At 44.9% G+C, this 17,448-nt stretch overlaps 1 protein-coding gene across 1 annotated transcript in view; it reads right to left on the bottom strand.

Annotated features, from left to right (window-relative positions):
* LOC310777341 (nectin 1b-like) overlaps positions 1–15,617 on the bottom strand; it is a 99,067-nt gene extending 83,450 nt beyond the window's left edge. The window contains exon 1 of the mRNA XM_083637678.1: positions 14,741–15,617. Within this exon, the coding sequence (XP_083493804.1) occupies positions 14,741–14,786 (46 nt within the window). The 5' untranslated portion in view covers positions 14,787–15,617. The remainder of the gene's footprint in view (positions 1–14,740) is intronic.
* Positions 15,618–17,448: the final 1,831 nt, after the last annotated feature.

Here is a 17,448-nt window from a genome sequence, read left to right as displayed (position 1 = left end):
GTTGCGTCGTTGTGTCGGGGCCAAAAAGTTGCACTTGAAGACACCGCAAAGACTACAGCCGACGGGCAACTAGCACGTGCGTTCTATCATATGGTATAACGATATAAACCATTGTTATCATATGATACAGGAAGCAAAGCAGCGTTTGCCTACCATTTTCACACCACTCTCAACGCTCACCACTTTTGGTGACATCACCACGTCGTCGTGATATCACCCTTTTTACAGCAACCGTTTTGATGTGGTAAAGCAGGAAGTAAAGCAGGTTTAACCAATACCATTAATGATTGTTCCATTCCATTTAGGTGTTGCAGTGATAGGGCCCTCATTAATGTTATTGGTCACACCTGCTTTATTCCCGGCTTTACCACCTCAAAACAGGTGGTGTGAAGAGTGTATTGAAATGATGAGGGATGGAGTTGAAAAACGGCAACGTTTTGTGCGTGCCGCCGTCTCTTCTCGTGTACTGCTTCGCTTAACCAGCTGAGCAGCCAATCAGAGGGATTTCTCTGACCGACGACATGACGGCGATGCTGAATCGACCGTAAAAGCCGCTGACCAGGCCGACTAGTACCAACAGTGCAGGAGACACCATAAAGACTAGAAGCCCACAGACGCTCACCGATGACCCAGACACTGCCGACGGCCCGGTGTGTCAGGAGCTTTCAACCGTATCCTTGTTAGCTATGCCAAAAATACAACACTTACACCTCAAATGTTTGCGATGGGACAGCCCAGCATATGAAAAGCAGTGTGTGGGGGGGGGGGGGGGGGGGGGTCTGCCATACAGGTGTGATATTGCAATGCCAAAGTCGGACTAGGCGGAGCATCATGGTGACACAGTTCTAGTGCCCCTATGACTGTCCAACACCCTACCCCCATTCCCTGACCTTCTATCTCCCTGTTGGTCAGTCCACAGCAAATCCGAAAAGCCTCCCAGCATCTCCATGGCGACGGGCCTCAGTTGAGCAGATGGCCTCAGTGTGCCGAGCGGCAATTAAAGCGAGGGAGCGAGGGAGCGAGGAAGATAGGGAGCGAGGAGAAGAAAGTGGGTCAGGATCAGGGGGAGCAGGGCCGGCAACGTGAAGCTGCTTCTGCCTCGGGCCTGCGCATGCACACAGGGACGCACACTTACGCATCAGCGCGCTCTCCAACACACACACACACACACACACACACACACACAGACACACACACATGAAGTCACGCCTCAGTGCACTCCTTCCTCACTCTGTCTTCCCAGCAAAAACAAACTCCCGCCCCACGCCAGTCACCAAGCATCAGCATTGTGAGACTGAATGAGGGGCTGAGGGGAAAGGGGAAGTGCAGCGAACGGGAAGCTGCCCCCTCACCTCACACAACGCATCAATCCAGTAGACTTCTGATACCGATACCAGTAACGGAAATGCCTCCGATACTGCCTAAGATCCTGGATCGGGTATCGGCGGGTATGCAAGTCTATAAACACGTAATATACCAAGTATATACCACGTAATTTATGAGCCCTGAAAAACAAAAGTAGTTTTACCTGGATAAAACATCCGTAACCTGTTCGCATCTATGTCCGCAATGGCATCCCATGTATCATCATACTATTATGGGATGCAATGCGAACAGTTGTATTATGGGATCTGCGTTTCCCAGGCAACGACACACGTTGACATGTTTTGGAACAGCGCCGCACGCTGGCACGATGCTCCTAAAAGCAAAATGCTGTTTTGAATGATTTGGCATCTTCTATTACTGTCAACACTGTCAACACCAGTATTGTTGTATTGTAATAATATGCCATAAAGGTTTATTGAAATTTTGGAGAGAGTAGAAAAAAAAAGAAAAAGAAATCTGGCCTGGGGGGGGCATCATTGGCCTGGTGGGCCCGCCAGGCCTGTAGAATGGTAGGGGAAACACTGTATATGTATATGCATGTACGTGTACATGTATATGTACATGTATATGTATATGTATATGTATATGTATATGTATATGTATATGTATATGTATATATAATGGATCGGTACTCGGTATCGGCCGATACGCAAGTTCAGGTATCGGAATCGGGAAGGTAAAAATGGTATCGGAAGTTCAGAACATCTCTACTATCCAGTGGTGAGAAGTCAGAGAAAGTTCGCCTGGAATTACATTGGCAAATCCCACAACCCCATCAACAGGATTAACCCTTCAAACCGGGCCCAGCGTCGTACAGAATCAGCCCACTGTTGTTTGGATTACTTCCACAAGAGCACCGCTCTGGCAGGAATTGCTTTTCCTCTTTCCGCATTACCAATAATTCCCAAACAGCAGGGCTAACACACACACACACACACACACACACACACACACACACACACACACACACACACACAAACACACACACTCAGTGATGTGGGCCAAATCCAATCAGTGTCATCCTCCCACTACTTTCATCCAGTATTTTTGCAACCCATTGAAACATGGGACGACTTCCATTTCATCTCGAGTTGGAGCCACTTGTTAAAAGATCTGATTGAGCTTCTAAATCACTCATTACTCAAATTCAGAACGGCTTTAATTAAACTAATTTAGCAGACAATATATTATCACTAGCACATTTTGAGGCTTTTAATTTAATTTGCTGTTTTATGTGTCATAATATTCATACAATTAGGCGACGGACAACGCTTTTGTTTGAAGATATAATACGAGTTGGTTTTAGGGGTCCACTGGCTTCCCACGCAACGGCTGGGGGGGGGGGGAAGAAAAGGCCTAATGAGCTGGAAAAAATGGAATGAACTTTTATTTGCAAGTCTTTTCATCCAGTGAGCCGTCCCAATGTGGCTACATGGAGCTCCAGCCAACAACACTATTTCAAGGCAAACTGGAATCACCCTTGGAACACAGCCTCACTCAGTCACAGCATGACCCTCTGCACACTCCCACCCCCTGCAGGGTCCACATGTAAATCTCCACTTCCCTCGTCCCTCCTGATGTTGAGTCTGTTGCTTTCCCTTGCAAATCATCTTTTCCGTGACCTAGGAAAGAGCCATGAAGACATTCTGCACAACTGCTTGAAACTTGGCAAACTAAAAGGAGATGAGTCTGCAAGCAGGAACGGGCAAACGGTATTTTAAGGGGTCTGCTGGGGCATTATATCAAGTTCCCCCTTCCTATTTGTTCCTTTTTGGCTTCTATTTTGAGGCTTCATAATGCTGACAAAGGGAGTACACGGTGACAGGAACAATTGCAAGGCCCTGCGTCTATGTGAGATAAATATTTACTGATGCCCGTGCTCTGCTGTGTGCACGCAGCAGCGGGATGAAAAGTCGACTCAGAGACACCGGTAAAGTGGAGAGAAAAGCGCTCTTCACTGTAAGTCTGAATATGTGAGGTGGTGAGGTGCGTGGGAGCCAGGTCACTGTGTGGGTGTTCCGGTGGCCGCTTAAATGTGCATAATGCTCCCATCGCATCAATGTTGGAAGTGGGATGTTGGGCAGGTGGGCAGGAGAGGAGGAACCCTTGACCCCTCCCAACCTTCTGTTTCTCTGGCCTGCAGGAACATTTGGCCCCTCCATGGCTCAACTGGCAATTGCTCTAACCTACAAAATGGCCCCCTGCGATTCCTCTCCTGGTATCAAAGCCCTCTCCAGATTCCTGACTGGTTAATTCCACCAGCTATCTCCTAGCCAAGAAGCGGGTTGCCAGGGCGGAGTCTCCCACCCGGGAGCTCCTGGCAAAGTGATTGGGCTGGAAGAGATGCGGAGAAGAGAGGGGAGGGGCTTTTGGCCAGGAGTGTTGTGCTGATATGATTAGCTGATCATCTGAAAACGTTTCAGTCATTTATTTATCATGTAAAAATACCACACATTCACTGCTTAAAGATTCACAAATGCTCAAATTTGCTTGCTTTTCTCCATCTTATATGATTAGAAAATGAATACCTCTTGAAGCGTTTCTGGTAACTTGGGCCATTTGTAATTACTTTTGACATTTTATAGAGAATGACTAAGAAAGCCCTGCTGTGTAAGAAAATGGACAGAAAAAAAGGCCTCTCTAGTGCAGTGATTCCCAACCTGTGGGCCGCGGCCCCCTGGTGGGCCGCGAAGGTATTGCAAGTGGGCCGCCAAATCATTTCCAAAAAAGTATGATTTTTGAAAAAAAAAAAAAAAAAAATTTTTTTTTCCAATTTTCTTTTTTGAAAGATTTTGAAAAATCATACTTGAAAAAGTATGATTTTTGTTTCTTTGATGTTATTGCTTTTGCTTGAATTGAAGTTTCATCTTTACATCATCTTTATATTGGGTTTGTGTTTATTTGTAACCCTATCGATTTAATGGGCTTTCTTCTGATATTTGGATTTTGTTTGGATCTGATATTGGATGTCAAATTGTTATGAGAATGCATTTTTCCATTGTTGAAGGATACCGTTATTTATTAATCATTTGTTAATTAGCCTGTTACAGACAGCCCCTTGCTTGTCATTTCTGACATCTGTGTGGTGCTGATGGACAGCTCCTTGAATGATTGGTGTGTGTGTGTGTGTGTGTGTGTGTGTGTGTGTGTGTGTGTGTGTGTGTGTGTGTGTGCGTGTGTGTGTGTGTATGTGTGTGTGTGTGTGTGGACAGCTCCTTGAAAACTGTAATACTGAAGGTGTTGCAACATGTTACAGGTGCTGTGTTAGTGACTGTGGAGCTTCCAACATGTTTCTCCTGTATTCAGTTCAGTCCTTTATGTTCAATTTTCAATAAAAAAGTGCTCTGAGAACGCATTATATGGCCTTTGTATTTATGGGGTCGGAGGTGGGCCGCGAACATTTTTGAGACATAAAAGTGGGCCCTGAGTTGGAAAAGGTTGGGAACCACTGCTCTAGTGCATTGATTTCAAACTGGCTTAAGTCAAGATAGAACAACAAAAAAGGAAATCTGCACTCAGAAACACACACCTTGATTGATTTGACATATTTCAAATAAAATGTTTAAAACTGAACTGGCAAAGTGAAATGTGATGTTTTCTAGTCTAAATGATTAATCTAATCTCTAATGAAAATAATTAAAAGAGAGATGGAGGAGGAGAGACAGTTATAGGCAGCTCGTCTCCAGGGAGAAGGTCTTTCCTGCCCAGCTCCTCTCTGAAGTCAGTGCCTAAAATAAGCAGCAGCACTTTGTGTGGAGGCCCAAAGTGGCTCTGTACTGTCTGAGCAGATCTCCTATTTATGAGTATGAACCGTTATGCACCATATTCATATAAAATGCTCCTTTCATCGAGCGCTCTGGGAAACGTCATCTGTGAAAGGAATATAATTACATGGATTTCTCCCCCTTGTTTTCTTCCCTTTATGGCCGTCTGATCCATTTTGGCCATATTGATGCATTTAGAGGAGTAAACAGAGTTTTACCACAGCACAGCCATTTTACTGTACAGTCTGGCTGCTATGCATATGAATGAATCAGTAGCTTAAATAGGTGCAGTGCTGATGCAGGCTGTTGTCAGATAGAGATAAAGGGATAAATAGAAGCCCTCTCTCCTTTTGAGCCTTGACTAGCAGGGTACATACCCCCACCTTTTTCTCATGCGTACGCACACACACGCGTGCACGTGCGCGCGCACACACACACACACACACACACACACACACAAAAGAACAAAAACAGGCTGTATGTACATAATAAAATGAAGCTTAGCGTAAGTTCAGTCAGGAAGAGTATCTACATTCTACACTACCCATTCATTCATTCATTCATTCATTCATTCCTCTCCCTCTCTTCCCCCACTCTCCTACTCATACTGTATCAGCTGATTAGGGGAGTTCGCCTTTTTGTTAAACCAATCAGATTTCGTCGCAATTTCCTACCAACCAATCACGTCTTAGCTGTCAACTTTAAAACCTGTTCTCCTCTGTGTGCTGTCTGTCAGCTGTCATTCCAGGGCAAATTGCAGCGACCCTCCTCCACCCCATTCACCTCCAGTTCATCACTTTCGAGCACTTCGGTCTGAAATCACCAGAAGCCCTCTCCTCTTCACATCCATCAAGATCTCAGCGTTCTCTTCATCATCTCCCACCACCACCACCACCACCACCACCACCAGTGTGTAGACTCCACTGGGGGCGATCCTATTCTACTCTCTGCTTCTCTACCCCCATGATCTCTACCCCCATCTAATCATGAATAATGGTTCAGTCAAGATGGAGTCTAATCTCAAAAGACTTTTCACATTTTCATAATTATTGTGCACGTGAATTATATAAATAATAGCTCACTAAAGAATGAGTCTCTCCTGATTGAATGTATGTAGGCAAATTCCAGCCAGATGCTCATCCATGCCCGCTGACAAGGGAGGACATAGAGCAGAGGGGGGTAGGGGTGTGTGGGTGCATTAGAGAGGCAGAACATTGGAGTGAAATTCAGCCAGGCCTGAAACTGGGGAATCAATAGCAGACTACATTAGTTACTTTGGCATGGACCCTACTGACAAAATGTAAGGATCAATGCCAAACTGCACAGGCAGGCCATCTCTGTGTTTATCTTCATCTCGCTCTCGGTAAGGCTGGAGCGTGTGTTTATCTTCATCTCCCTCTCGGTAAGGCTGGAGCGTGTGTTCATCTTCATCTCCCTCTCGGTAAGGCTGGAGCGTGTGCATTCGAAATAGGCAAGATGGAGTCCAGAGAGCAGAGTTTCTCTCCCCAGTCTCTCAATATGTATGTTCGTTGACTTCGATCACACTGTTACCGCGAGCAGCACAGGTACACCATGGCGTCGACGGAGACACGGGTGGCGCCGCCAAAGAAACAGCGGTTGAAAGATGTTTCAAAAACGTGTTCATAAATAAGGCAGGGAAATCCTGTTTGAATGGAGCAATCATCCTAGAAGTTGATCACAGCATGGAAGGATAGCAGCAACATAGATGAAAGCAGAAAGGGATATGACTGACACACACAGCCGACCTGTTATCAGTCATATTTGTGAGGCTGCTGCCGGTGCCTGCACAGGGCGAGGGCACTAAGAAGCTTTGCAGCAAGCCGCAGCACACTGGGAGCTTAGCTATATGTCAGGGAGAATAAATAAACCTGTGTTTGTGTTTTCTAAGCAGCCCTCCACCTCCCCCCCTCGCTCCCCTCCACCCCCCCCCCCCTTCACCCCGCCTCCCACTCCCATTTACAAGCAAGCTGTTGCTTTGAAGCACATTCAGCTCCCGGAGAGATATCAGCTCGGAATATTAAATGAGCGAGCACCATCACTCATTAAAAAGGGAAACATTTCATGAAACAGACCCCCTTTTGTATGGAGTGCAGACCAGGCCGACTCGCAGCATACACCATCCTCAAAGGCAGAGCGAGAGAGAGAGAGAGAGAGGAGGGGGGAGGAGAGATGAGGCAGAGGTGGGTGGAGGTGCATCCGAGTTTAAAATTCAAAGTTGTCGTGGCAGTGGATGAGTTTTGCAGGGAGGCTACGTGACTCTGAGCCTTGTCTGTGGACAGCTTGGTCGCATTGTCACAAATGAGCAAATTGTGGATGATGCTACTTTGAAAGCGTTGAGAAAGATGGAGGTGGAAAGATGATTTTATAATGTGTAGTCTATGAACATCACTGACTGATGATGAGTATGCATGGACCGCATGTGCATTAGCATAGAAGAGGAAGGGCTCAGGGCTGTAATAGAGTTCGACTGATATGGGTTTTTGAAGGCCAATAGCAATTCAATCAGGAGAGACTAGAGACCAAAGAATGAATAAAATAATATGTATTACAATAAAGTGAATGATGCATTACAGAAAGAATGATGAGAATAAGGTATTGTTATTAGTCTTTGGTGGTTAGACACCACAGGGAGATCTTGAGAGAGCTGCATCAGCCCAGAGCAGCATCCAGATATATCCCCCTGTGGAGTCTAGATACTGATGGTGCTGGTGATCTCCTTCTGAGACTCATCATGATGAGACTCTTCCGACTGAAGAATCTGATAGGTCTGCGATGACCGGGAGGAGAGGGGGAGGAGGAGGGTGCGAGACTGACAGCAGCGGTGTTGAGAGGCTGAGTGAGACAGAAAAAACATATTTAAGGAAACCGCCTCCAAGCGATTGGCTTACGATGGGGGTGAGAAGCAATGTGATAGGCTTACACTGGAGGTGTGTGGGGTGAGAGGTGATGTAAGCAGTGATGTGACACTATGCTATTGGTTAAAAGAGACTAGGCAGCAAGCAGCTGATTATTCAATTGAAGCCCGGAAATTGACAGCTTGTTATGAGCTTGTGAGTAGATTGAAGCGTGGAGATATAAGAAGTGAATTAAGGAAGTGTAAAATCAAATGCATATTATAGTCTTCCTGACTGAACTTACGTTAGAACTACATTACTGACATTTTTAGACAGAAGTCACCAATAGATAATTGATATTTTGTACCAATAGTCTTCAAATGTAACCATGTGTCATGCCCAGATTTTGCAAAGGTTCATGTTTTAGACCATTTCGACCATCATGGGTGTGGGTTAGCTGATTCTTAAGGCAGGTTGACCAACAGTAACAGCACCTTTTCGGTGGTAGAGAAAACTCTGGGATACATAACTGCATTCAAAAGAAGAATGAATTTACAAACAGCAGTGTAGAACAACGGTCTGAATAAATAAACCCTGCAAAGAAAATAAACTTTCAAATAACAGAAGAGCGAATGTAGCTGTAGTCAGGAAGGAAGGAACCTCCATCCATCATGTGCAGGTGGACCACACTGGCCGATATCCAATATTTAATAAAAGTATTGGCAAACTGACATATCGGTCTCACCAGGATATCGGCGAACTGATGTAATCAGTCTAGTCCAGGATTGCAGAAGACAGAGCCGCAGGCTAGCGCTTCACAGTGGACTGCTGCAGTCAGCAGAAATTTCAAGTTGAATCCAGGCACCAGCTGAAAGCATGGCAACAGAAGCAACCAGTGCACCGCATCTTGAACCAAATCCCAGACCATCTAAACTGCTTGACAAAACTGATGCCAAGAGCAGAATTTGCAGAAACTATTTCACTAGAGCCAGCAAAGATGAACACAAGGCCGGGATCAAATCCCCCGTACCAAAGTTGCTCCAAAGCCAATATGCTAACATAAGTTCAAAATAAAACACAGTGGTTGTTCTGTGACACCGGGTTCAAAATCAAAATTCTGGTATCGTGACAACACAACACTGACAACATAGCGTTTCTACCTGATGGGATCCATATGCCACCCTTATCCTCAGAGTCAGACTCCTCACTGAGTATGTTTGCATGGACGGCAATAATTTGATCTTAACCCAGTTAAGACAATACTCTGAATAAGACACTGCCATGTAAACAGCATTTATAACTACTTTAACCGGAATAAGGCCATAGCAATAGTTGAATTAAGGCATGTGAAGTATCCCGATCTTTGTCGCATTATTGAAGCGCGTTGAAAAGACTGATAAAGGTAGTAGGCTATAGTAACTGAAAAGACTGATTAAAGGTAGTAGGCTATAGTAACTGAAAAGACTGATTAAAGGTAGTAGGCTATAGTAACTGAAAAGACTGATTAAAGGTAGTAGGCTATAGTAACTGAAAAGACTGATAAAGGTAGTAGGCTATAGTAACTGAAAAGACTGATTAAAGGTAGTAGGCTATAGTAACTGAAAAGACTGATAAAGGTAGTAGGCTATAGTAACTGAAAAGACTGATTAAAGGTAGTAGGCTATAGTAACTGAAAAGACTGATAAAGGCAGTAGGCTATAGTAACTGAAAAGACTGATTAAAGGTAGTAGGCTATAGTAACTGAAAAGGCTGATAAAGGTAGTGGGCTATAGTAACTGAAAAGACTGATTAAAGGTAGTAGGCTATAGTACCTGAAAAGACTGATTAAAGGTAGTAGGCTATAGTACCTGAAAAGACTGATTAAAGGTAGTAGGCTATAGTAACTGAAAAGACTGATTAAAGGTAGGCTATAGTAACTGAAAAGACTGATTAAAGGTAGTAGGCTATAGTAACTGAAATGACTGATTAAAGGTATAGACTGCCTATTAGTAACTGAAATTACTGATTAAAGGTAGCAGGCTATAATAACTGAACACCGGAAGAGGAAGAAGTCAATGAAACATAACTGCCTAGAAGCTACTGGCAAGCCAAGACATATAAAACACCCCAGACTATCAAAATCCCTCCATCATGTGAGATTATTTACTTTTTCTTGTGAGAAGATTTACATGAACTTAGGAAGCGTAATAAGCCTATCCTCAGACACTGGAACAGTGCTCTCACCAATGTGGAACAAGTGTTAGTCAGTGACTGCTTTATTGAGAGCAGAACGGGGATTTAACCATTTCACCTCTTGACGAGAACAGCTAAATCACACAAAAAAGGGAATCAGCAGAAGACATGAATGCCAAATCAGAAAGCCACAGGCACGACTGGATCCCCCTTATTGATTTCCGTTCCCCTTACTTTGCTGATTCTGCGATTTGAGTTGAAACAGAACCGAATTTCAAGGCTTTGAGAAGCAGAAAATTGCAGCTGCGGCTTGCAGATAAACGTGCGCTCCATTCTGATCCAGCTCAGTGACTGTCTGGGCTGAAGGAACTGAGGGAGCAGGAGGGGACACTTGAGTAGCATTATACCAAAACAACAGCCAAAAAATGACAGCAGCAGAACGGGAACACTGTGCATATGATCGCGTACTGGATGTTCTTACAAAACAAGCCACCTGTAAGCTTACAGTGCCAGCGTCTGGGGGACAAATCTGCTCAACTCCCCCACACCTTAAAATAGGCTTATTCTGGGGATCAGATCAAAACAATTCCATCAGCACAGAGACAAGGAGAAGCACTTGTAAGATCCTCACACACTCTGGCTTTCTTAGATTCGGTCGAGGCCTTCAAACGCAAATCATTAGCTAAATCCAGCGCAACATCAACTACAGACTCCAAAACGATTGGAGATGGATAACTTGATTTAACTTCCACTCTGTCCTTAATACGGCTGTATTTGTGCAGTCATCCGCACGCGCAGAACACTCCATTTTGTCATAACCTTTCCATTATTTAGGTTCAGTGCTTATCGGCATGTTTTATTCATCTACATGCGGCGATATGCGGCCTTGAAGCCGAGACCTCAGGGGTTGTAAATGTGCATCGTGGAACTAAAAACAAAACTGAAAATGCGCTTCTTAGAGCAACTAGCATGATGTGTGTGGTACGACAGCTAATGCAAATAATTGCCTTTGAAATGTCACTTAATTGTCTGAGAATTGTTGAGCTCCCACTCCATTTCCAGAATATTAGCAGACATGAATGAATTTACACTTTAGAGACAGTTCACAGTGTTTTTCAGAAACGTCTGCTAAAAGCGTTGACAGCAGAACCACAAGGAGCTAAAGAGATGACGTTTGAGAGTGCCCAAGTGGCTCCATTAGTTCCAATGGGAACGGAGAACCTTAATCTCCTGTCAGCTCCCCTCTAGCTGGTCTCTCAGGACTAGGAGCGCTCTGCCATCCATCAACTCAGCAGGGACCAGAGGGAGACTCCCCCGGGGAACCAGGATCAGACCAATTTGCATTCACACATGAACCATCAAGGCCCAACACAATCCCAGAATGATCATCCTCTCACTTCCACGATCACGCAACTGCAGTCTAAATGAAATGCCGAAAAAAAGAAAGAAACGATTAGCAAAGTCAAAATGCTAATTAACATGTCCCAAGTGGGCACTAGCGGCGCTCACGCCAGGCGCCTGTCTCCGGGCTGAGAAGACATGACTTGCCTCCTGCAGGGCTCAACATAAAAACATCCACTCTCTCCATGAACATAACCTGCGACAGCCTCCTGACCCTCTGTCTATTCCTCTGTGTGCAGCTGCTGTCCCACTATTTCCAGAGCAATTAACCCCCAAAGAGTCGAAACAATAAAGGTGTCCATCAAAGCAAAAACAAGACATCCTCCACGGTCCAAATCGCTTAGGAACACATCATATGATAATCAAACGCTAAATAAGCACAGTTAACATACAGTAATGCACACGTTGAAGCAGCTAAATCCCACTGTGTTATGTGACTAATAGAAAAGAGCCGTGTAGCTTAGTTACTCAATACCATCCGTGAGCAAGTCATAAATATCATAATACAACATTCCACCAAATGACTGACAGAGCAAAATGATTTCTTGAGTTTTCATGCTGCCAAGTTATTACCTACCGAGATTGTATATTTCACAGCTACACAAATCCCTATGCTGAATAATGGTACATTCAAAGTTGATGCTCATCCATCATTCAGCGTTCATTTCCCAAATGTTTAATCCAGCTAAGATTTGGCATTACAGCCTGGAAATCTCCTCATCCCACCGCAGAGAATGATACAGGCACGTAGCAGGACCTGAGGATGGAGCCAAGCCATAAACAACCACCTGGTTGCTAACTCAATTCACACCCAATTAAATATCAGTCTGGGATCCTTGGGAGACCAAGCTCCAATCTAAGAAAGCATGAACAGAAGATCCATTATTATTCACAGACCCATTATTTTCAATGTTCCCTTTTATTTGATAATCTACTGGCGAGCCGCTCTGAATATTTCTCGATGTTTATTTATGAATTTGGCACTCTTGTGTTGTCTACAAATGGTTATTACTATTACATGCACAAAATGGCTTTCCCTGATGGATGATTGCAATAGGCTCTGCTGCTACTTGCATTTGTTAGAGGCATTCCCACGTGTTGGGGCTGGGGTAATGAGGGTAGAGTCTGGAACATGTTGTATATCAATTAGGCCATCAAAGACATTGGGCATTTATGGCCACGCCCTCTAACCTCAGGGTGAAAGAGCAGATTGTTGTTTGTGCATGTCAAAAGAAGTGGCTCCAAACAACAACTGGCAAAAAAAAAACGTTTTGAAAGCCTTTCCCTCTATTAAGACGCCCGGACACATGAATCACAAAGCCACTGTGGTTTTAAATAAAGCTTTTATCATTTCAGAAGAAAATAGCAATGTGTAGTCATACGATGTTTAATTAGGCGTGGAAAACATCCTCCTGCATTGCTAGAACAAGACGTTTCCAGGACGCTTTACGTGCAATTTAGAGACATTTTCCACTCCCTTGATTGAACAGCTTCAAAAGATTTCCAACGTGAATCCCAAGGGAACCGGTTAATCCTGATCTTCTCCACAAGCAAAGGGATAATCTCAAGGCGAATCAGAGACAGGGCTTTTGATCAAAGTATTCAATCAGTCTTAAAACACATGACAGAGCCTCGCTACAAGGTCAACATCTTAGTTGTGCTTGAGCTCGGGAGGAGCTGGAGAAGAAACACACTCCAGATAAGCCAAAATATTAGACTAGAAAAGAACATGGAAGCACTTTCAACACAACACGTGTTAAAAGGTGATGACAATGCCGAATAACATGAAATTCAGTAAAATAAAATAAAAGTAAAGTCTCTCGGAGAAAATGATAACAGCACCATTCGACCTGTCATCTCTTGACCACACTTCACACACATGCCATTCCTGTCTTAAACTAGTGGCGCCTGGACAGAACTGACCAGTCTATGGTGTAAACAAACCAGTAAAGTTTGACATAAGCCCAGTTAGCCTAAAAAACCCTGCATAATGGACCATGTCTAGTGCTGCAACTCGCTTGCCTAGACAGGATTAGTTCACCAAAGCTACACACACACACACACACACACACACACACACACACACACACACACACACACACACACACACACACACACTCTCTCTCTCTCTCTCTCTCTCACACACACACACACACACACACACACACACTCACACTCACAAACATCATGGTGTTGGGTGCTTTTTTATTGTTGCCTTTTTTTCTCATTAAAGGAGGTTGTCAATACAACTAGATTAATGATACTCCCTCCAATATGAGTCAATATGCATAATGCTAGACAAGAGAAATGATCGAGCATGTATTTATATAATTAGGCCCACTTTGGGGAGCTTTAATGTCAGAATGATCTATGTCAAATTAACACTACTCCATTTATCAACTGGTAAAGTGCCCCACATAAATAAATAAATAAATAAATGAATAAATGAATGAATAAATAATATATTTTGCATTGAACTACAAATATTGCCGGAAAATTGTCTTCCTCCTGAGCCACTCAGGACTCCTCTTCCTCTCCTGCACTCCTCTTCAGAATATATCACCATAATGGAATATGAAAATTGTGAAGAACAATGGATTGCATTGTTTAAAATGCATTGTGCCTCCGTAAGCCTTTGACACATGTGTAATAGCCAACTAATAGACACTAGCTGTCAATAACAGGAAAGGGGTTTCGATTATTATTCGGGGCCACTCTGAAGCTAGAAGTAGCCCATTATAATCTCTGCACTGTGATATTGGAAAACTTGGGAATGACTTCTCTGCCTGGCCTGCACAGTTCGTGCACATCGCCATCTGCCTGCTACACGGGTAAGTTCAATATTTCACAGCCGTGCAAGTATTCCGCAACCGGTTCGATGTGGGCAGAGACAACACGCCCCCCCCCCCCTCTCTCTCTCTCTCACTCCCATGTTCACATCACACTACAAAACATAAACCAGGCAGGCAATCAAGCCCGATCCACCCGAGCTTATGCTATAGTTTAGTAATGGTATTATGACAAAACATCATAGGATACACACACATACAACACACACACTCACGCACACACGGGGGTGGGGGGGGCGAGAGATATTAATAAAGACAATGCAGAGGTCTGTGATTATTCCCCCCATTATAAAACTCCATCTATTCTGCTTACCTTGGACGTGCAGAGCCAGCAGGAGTATCCACACACACATCGCCATGGCACCTCAGCTATCCGGGTCTTCTGTGATAACCTGAGTTTATATGGTTAACGTTCACTCGCGACGACAAAGAGCGAGCATGCAACTTCTGCAAATGCCCAGGCGGCCCCGAACTATATGCGGTGGTGGTCTGCCCCCCTCGCTGCTGACAAGTAGGCGACTTTCAAACTAGACGATCGGTGCGCTTCCTCTCCGGAGGAAAGCATCAATTTTGCACGTCGGCTGCGGCGATTCCTTGTGTGGAGAGTTTTGGACAAAGTCGCCTGCTCGCTTTCCCCCCCAAAATGAGATCCGAATTTACGCACGCTGGCGATGTAGTCTCTTTAGAAACAGCACGAAGGGAGGAAAGAGTGGGTGATTGTCAAAGGCTCTCTTCTACCATCTATCCTTCTTGCTCCATCCACCGCTGCGGCTGGCTGCAGCTCCCCCCTCCAGTATTGTGGATCAGAGGTAACGTTAAAGAAGTGGGCGGGAGGTCCTCGATCGATGCTCAGCGCTGGGAAGTTTCCAACACTTGAAGACGAGAGTTCCTTTAGGATGAATGTGGCCTCTCCTGCGAGAGAAAATGTCTGCAGATTCGGTCGCAACACCTAACAGATGTCGGCACCGCTCTGTAGTTCCTCAAGTTCCCCCGTTCTCCCCTCCTGCAGCCCCGGCTGAACAGATCAGCACACTAGTCCGGCGAAGTTGTCCTAACTCTGTGGAAATGGTGGGATGGCCTGGCCTGTCTGTTTCTCTACTCTCTCTCTTCCTCTCTCTCTCTCCAGTCTCCCCCTCCGTTTTTTGTGATGAAATATTGTGTAGGTTGTCCCGCTATGCGCACCGCCCCGCTGCTCTGCCAGCACAATGTAGCTGCTGACTATCGCCGCTGACGACGAGGAGAGATCTGGATCGGGTGACGTTGAACAAGGGAGGAGTCTGGCCAGCCCTGCAAGGCAAAACAATGGGTAGACCAAGCTGTAATGGGCGACGGGGGGTCCTAAACTTTTTTCATGTCAAGACGACCCCCCCCCCCCCCCCCCCAAAGACAGAGAGAGAGGGAGAGAAAATAAAATAAACTGGTTGGGGAGTTGGGGGGGGGGGGGGGGGGGGTGTATGAACGAAACAGACAGCATTTTCTCATTGTGCTGATTATCTATCTATCTGTATATCATCATTATCATCATCATCATCATCAGTATATAAATGGGAGCTGGGGCTCTGTGCCTCTGTCTCATTGATGGGCATAAACCACTGTAACATCATCAGTGATGTCATAAACCACTGATGACATCAGTCCCACTGATGACATCATCAGTGATGTGAATTATCAAGCCAAATACTTTATGCAAATAAGGTCCACCGCCCCTCCCCCGCCTCCAGAACTCGTATCCGATCTTTTAAACGAACTGTTATAAACCCAAAACAAAGACAGACAGAGACACAGCATACTGTAGGCATCAAATGTGATCAGAAACACATTTCACAGACTGGTTTTCATATAGGAGGAGAAAGTTTCAAATTTGCTGCCATGTTTTTTCCCCATTTCAAGATGCTGTTCAGACGACGGTGTTCGACCAATCAGGGCCACAGACGGCCCTGATTGGTCGAACGCTGTTGTTCATCCAATCAGGTGCAGCAAGGAACAAACATCGAAGCCCACCTACAAGTGTGCAAATTCTGTGGAGCAGGGCGGCCCCTGCCCCTGCTAGCGTGTATTCACAGCAACAGTGGACATGTATATTACAGTTGTACCGTCTTACTGGAACGCGGCCACCTGCGCCAGGACCGAGGCTCAACTGGGGGATCTTCCGCAACCAGCACCGACCAACAGCAACCAGAGACCGCCCCCTGGAGGTGCATCCCGCGCCCTCGTCCTGGGGCACCTCCAAAGAGTCTGGAGAGGGCAATCCCACTCCTGTCACCAATTTAGCGTCTGAACGGGTTTTGAATCAGTCATCTCCTGACACCGAGCCTCCTGCACTATCCAGTCAGCTAAGGGGCCAGGCCCACTTTGAGAAACATTGGTCTATTCTGCACAGGTAGATGGGAAGCAGGCAGTGAAACCTATAGCTAAACGGCAACATTTATACATAATCTCACTGTGCCACTAGTGAGTAAAATAATGGCAAAATGTCATACTCCTCATTATGCTGGGGACCCCTTCAAGGACCCCTGGAGGTCTGGGGACCCCACTTTGAGAACCAGTTTCCTATAGATGGGGATAGGGTAATGAAATCTATGCATAAAGTAATCCGTATATCTCTCAGTGGAGTCTGAATGAGATTAAGGAAACAGGTATTCCTGACATGCTGGACACTGGGGACCCCCTGGAGGTTCAGAGACGATACTTTGGGAACCACTGTTCTCTACATACAGTATAGTAGACTCTACTCTCAATTGTAGTCTGCAGCCAGAGAAATGTACGCCTATCATATCTCCAAAGGGGTATTATAGTAGTTGACTTTAATATTTATGGTGTCATAAATTAATGGGCTTTTACTGAATTTACCTGTACATATGTTACCCCTTATGTAAAAACAAAAAACAAAAAAAGTTTAAAAACATACCTCAGCATAGGTTGAAACAATGGCATAAAATGTATTTGTAGAAAGAATTTGTTTAAAACACACTTTAGATACTAGAAATACATTATTTCTTGGCTGCCAACATATTGTATAGT

Source organism: Poromitra crassiceps, assembly GCF_964638095.1.
Source record: "Poromitra crassiceps genome assembly, chromosome: 5".
NCBI lineage: Eukaryota > Metazoa > Chordata > Actinopteri > Beryciformes > Melamphaidae > Poromitra > Poromitra crassiceps.
This window is presented reverse-complemented; position numbering and strand designations above follow the sequence as displayed.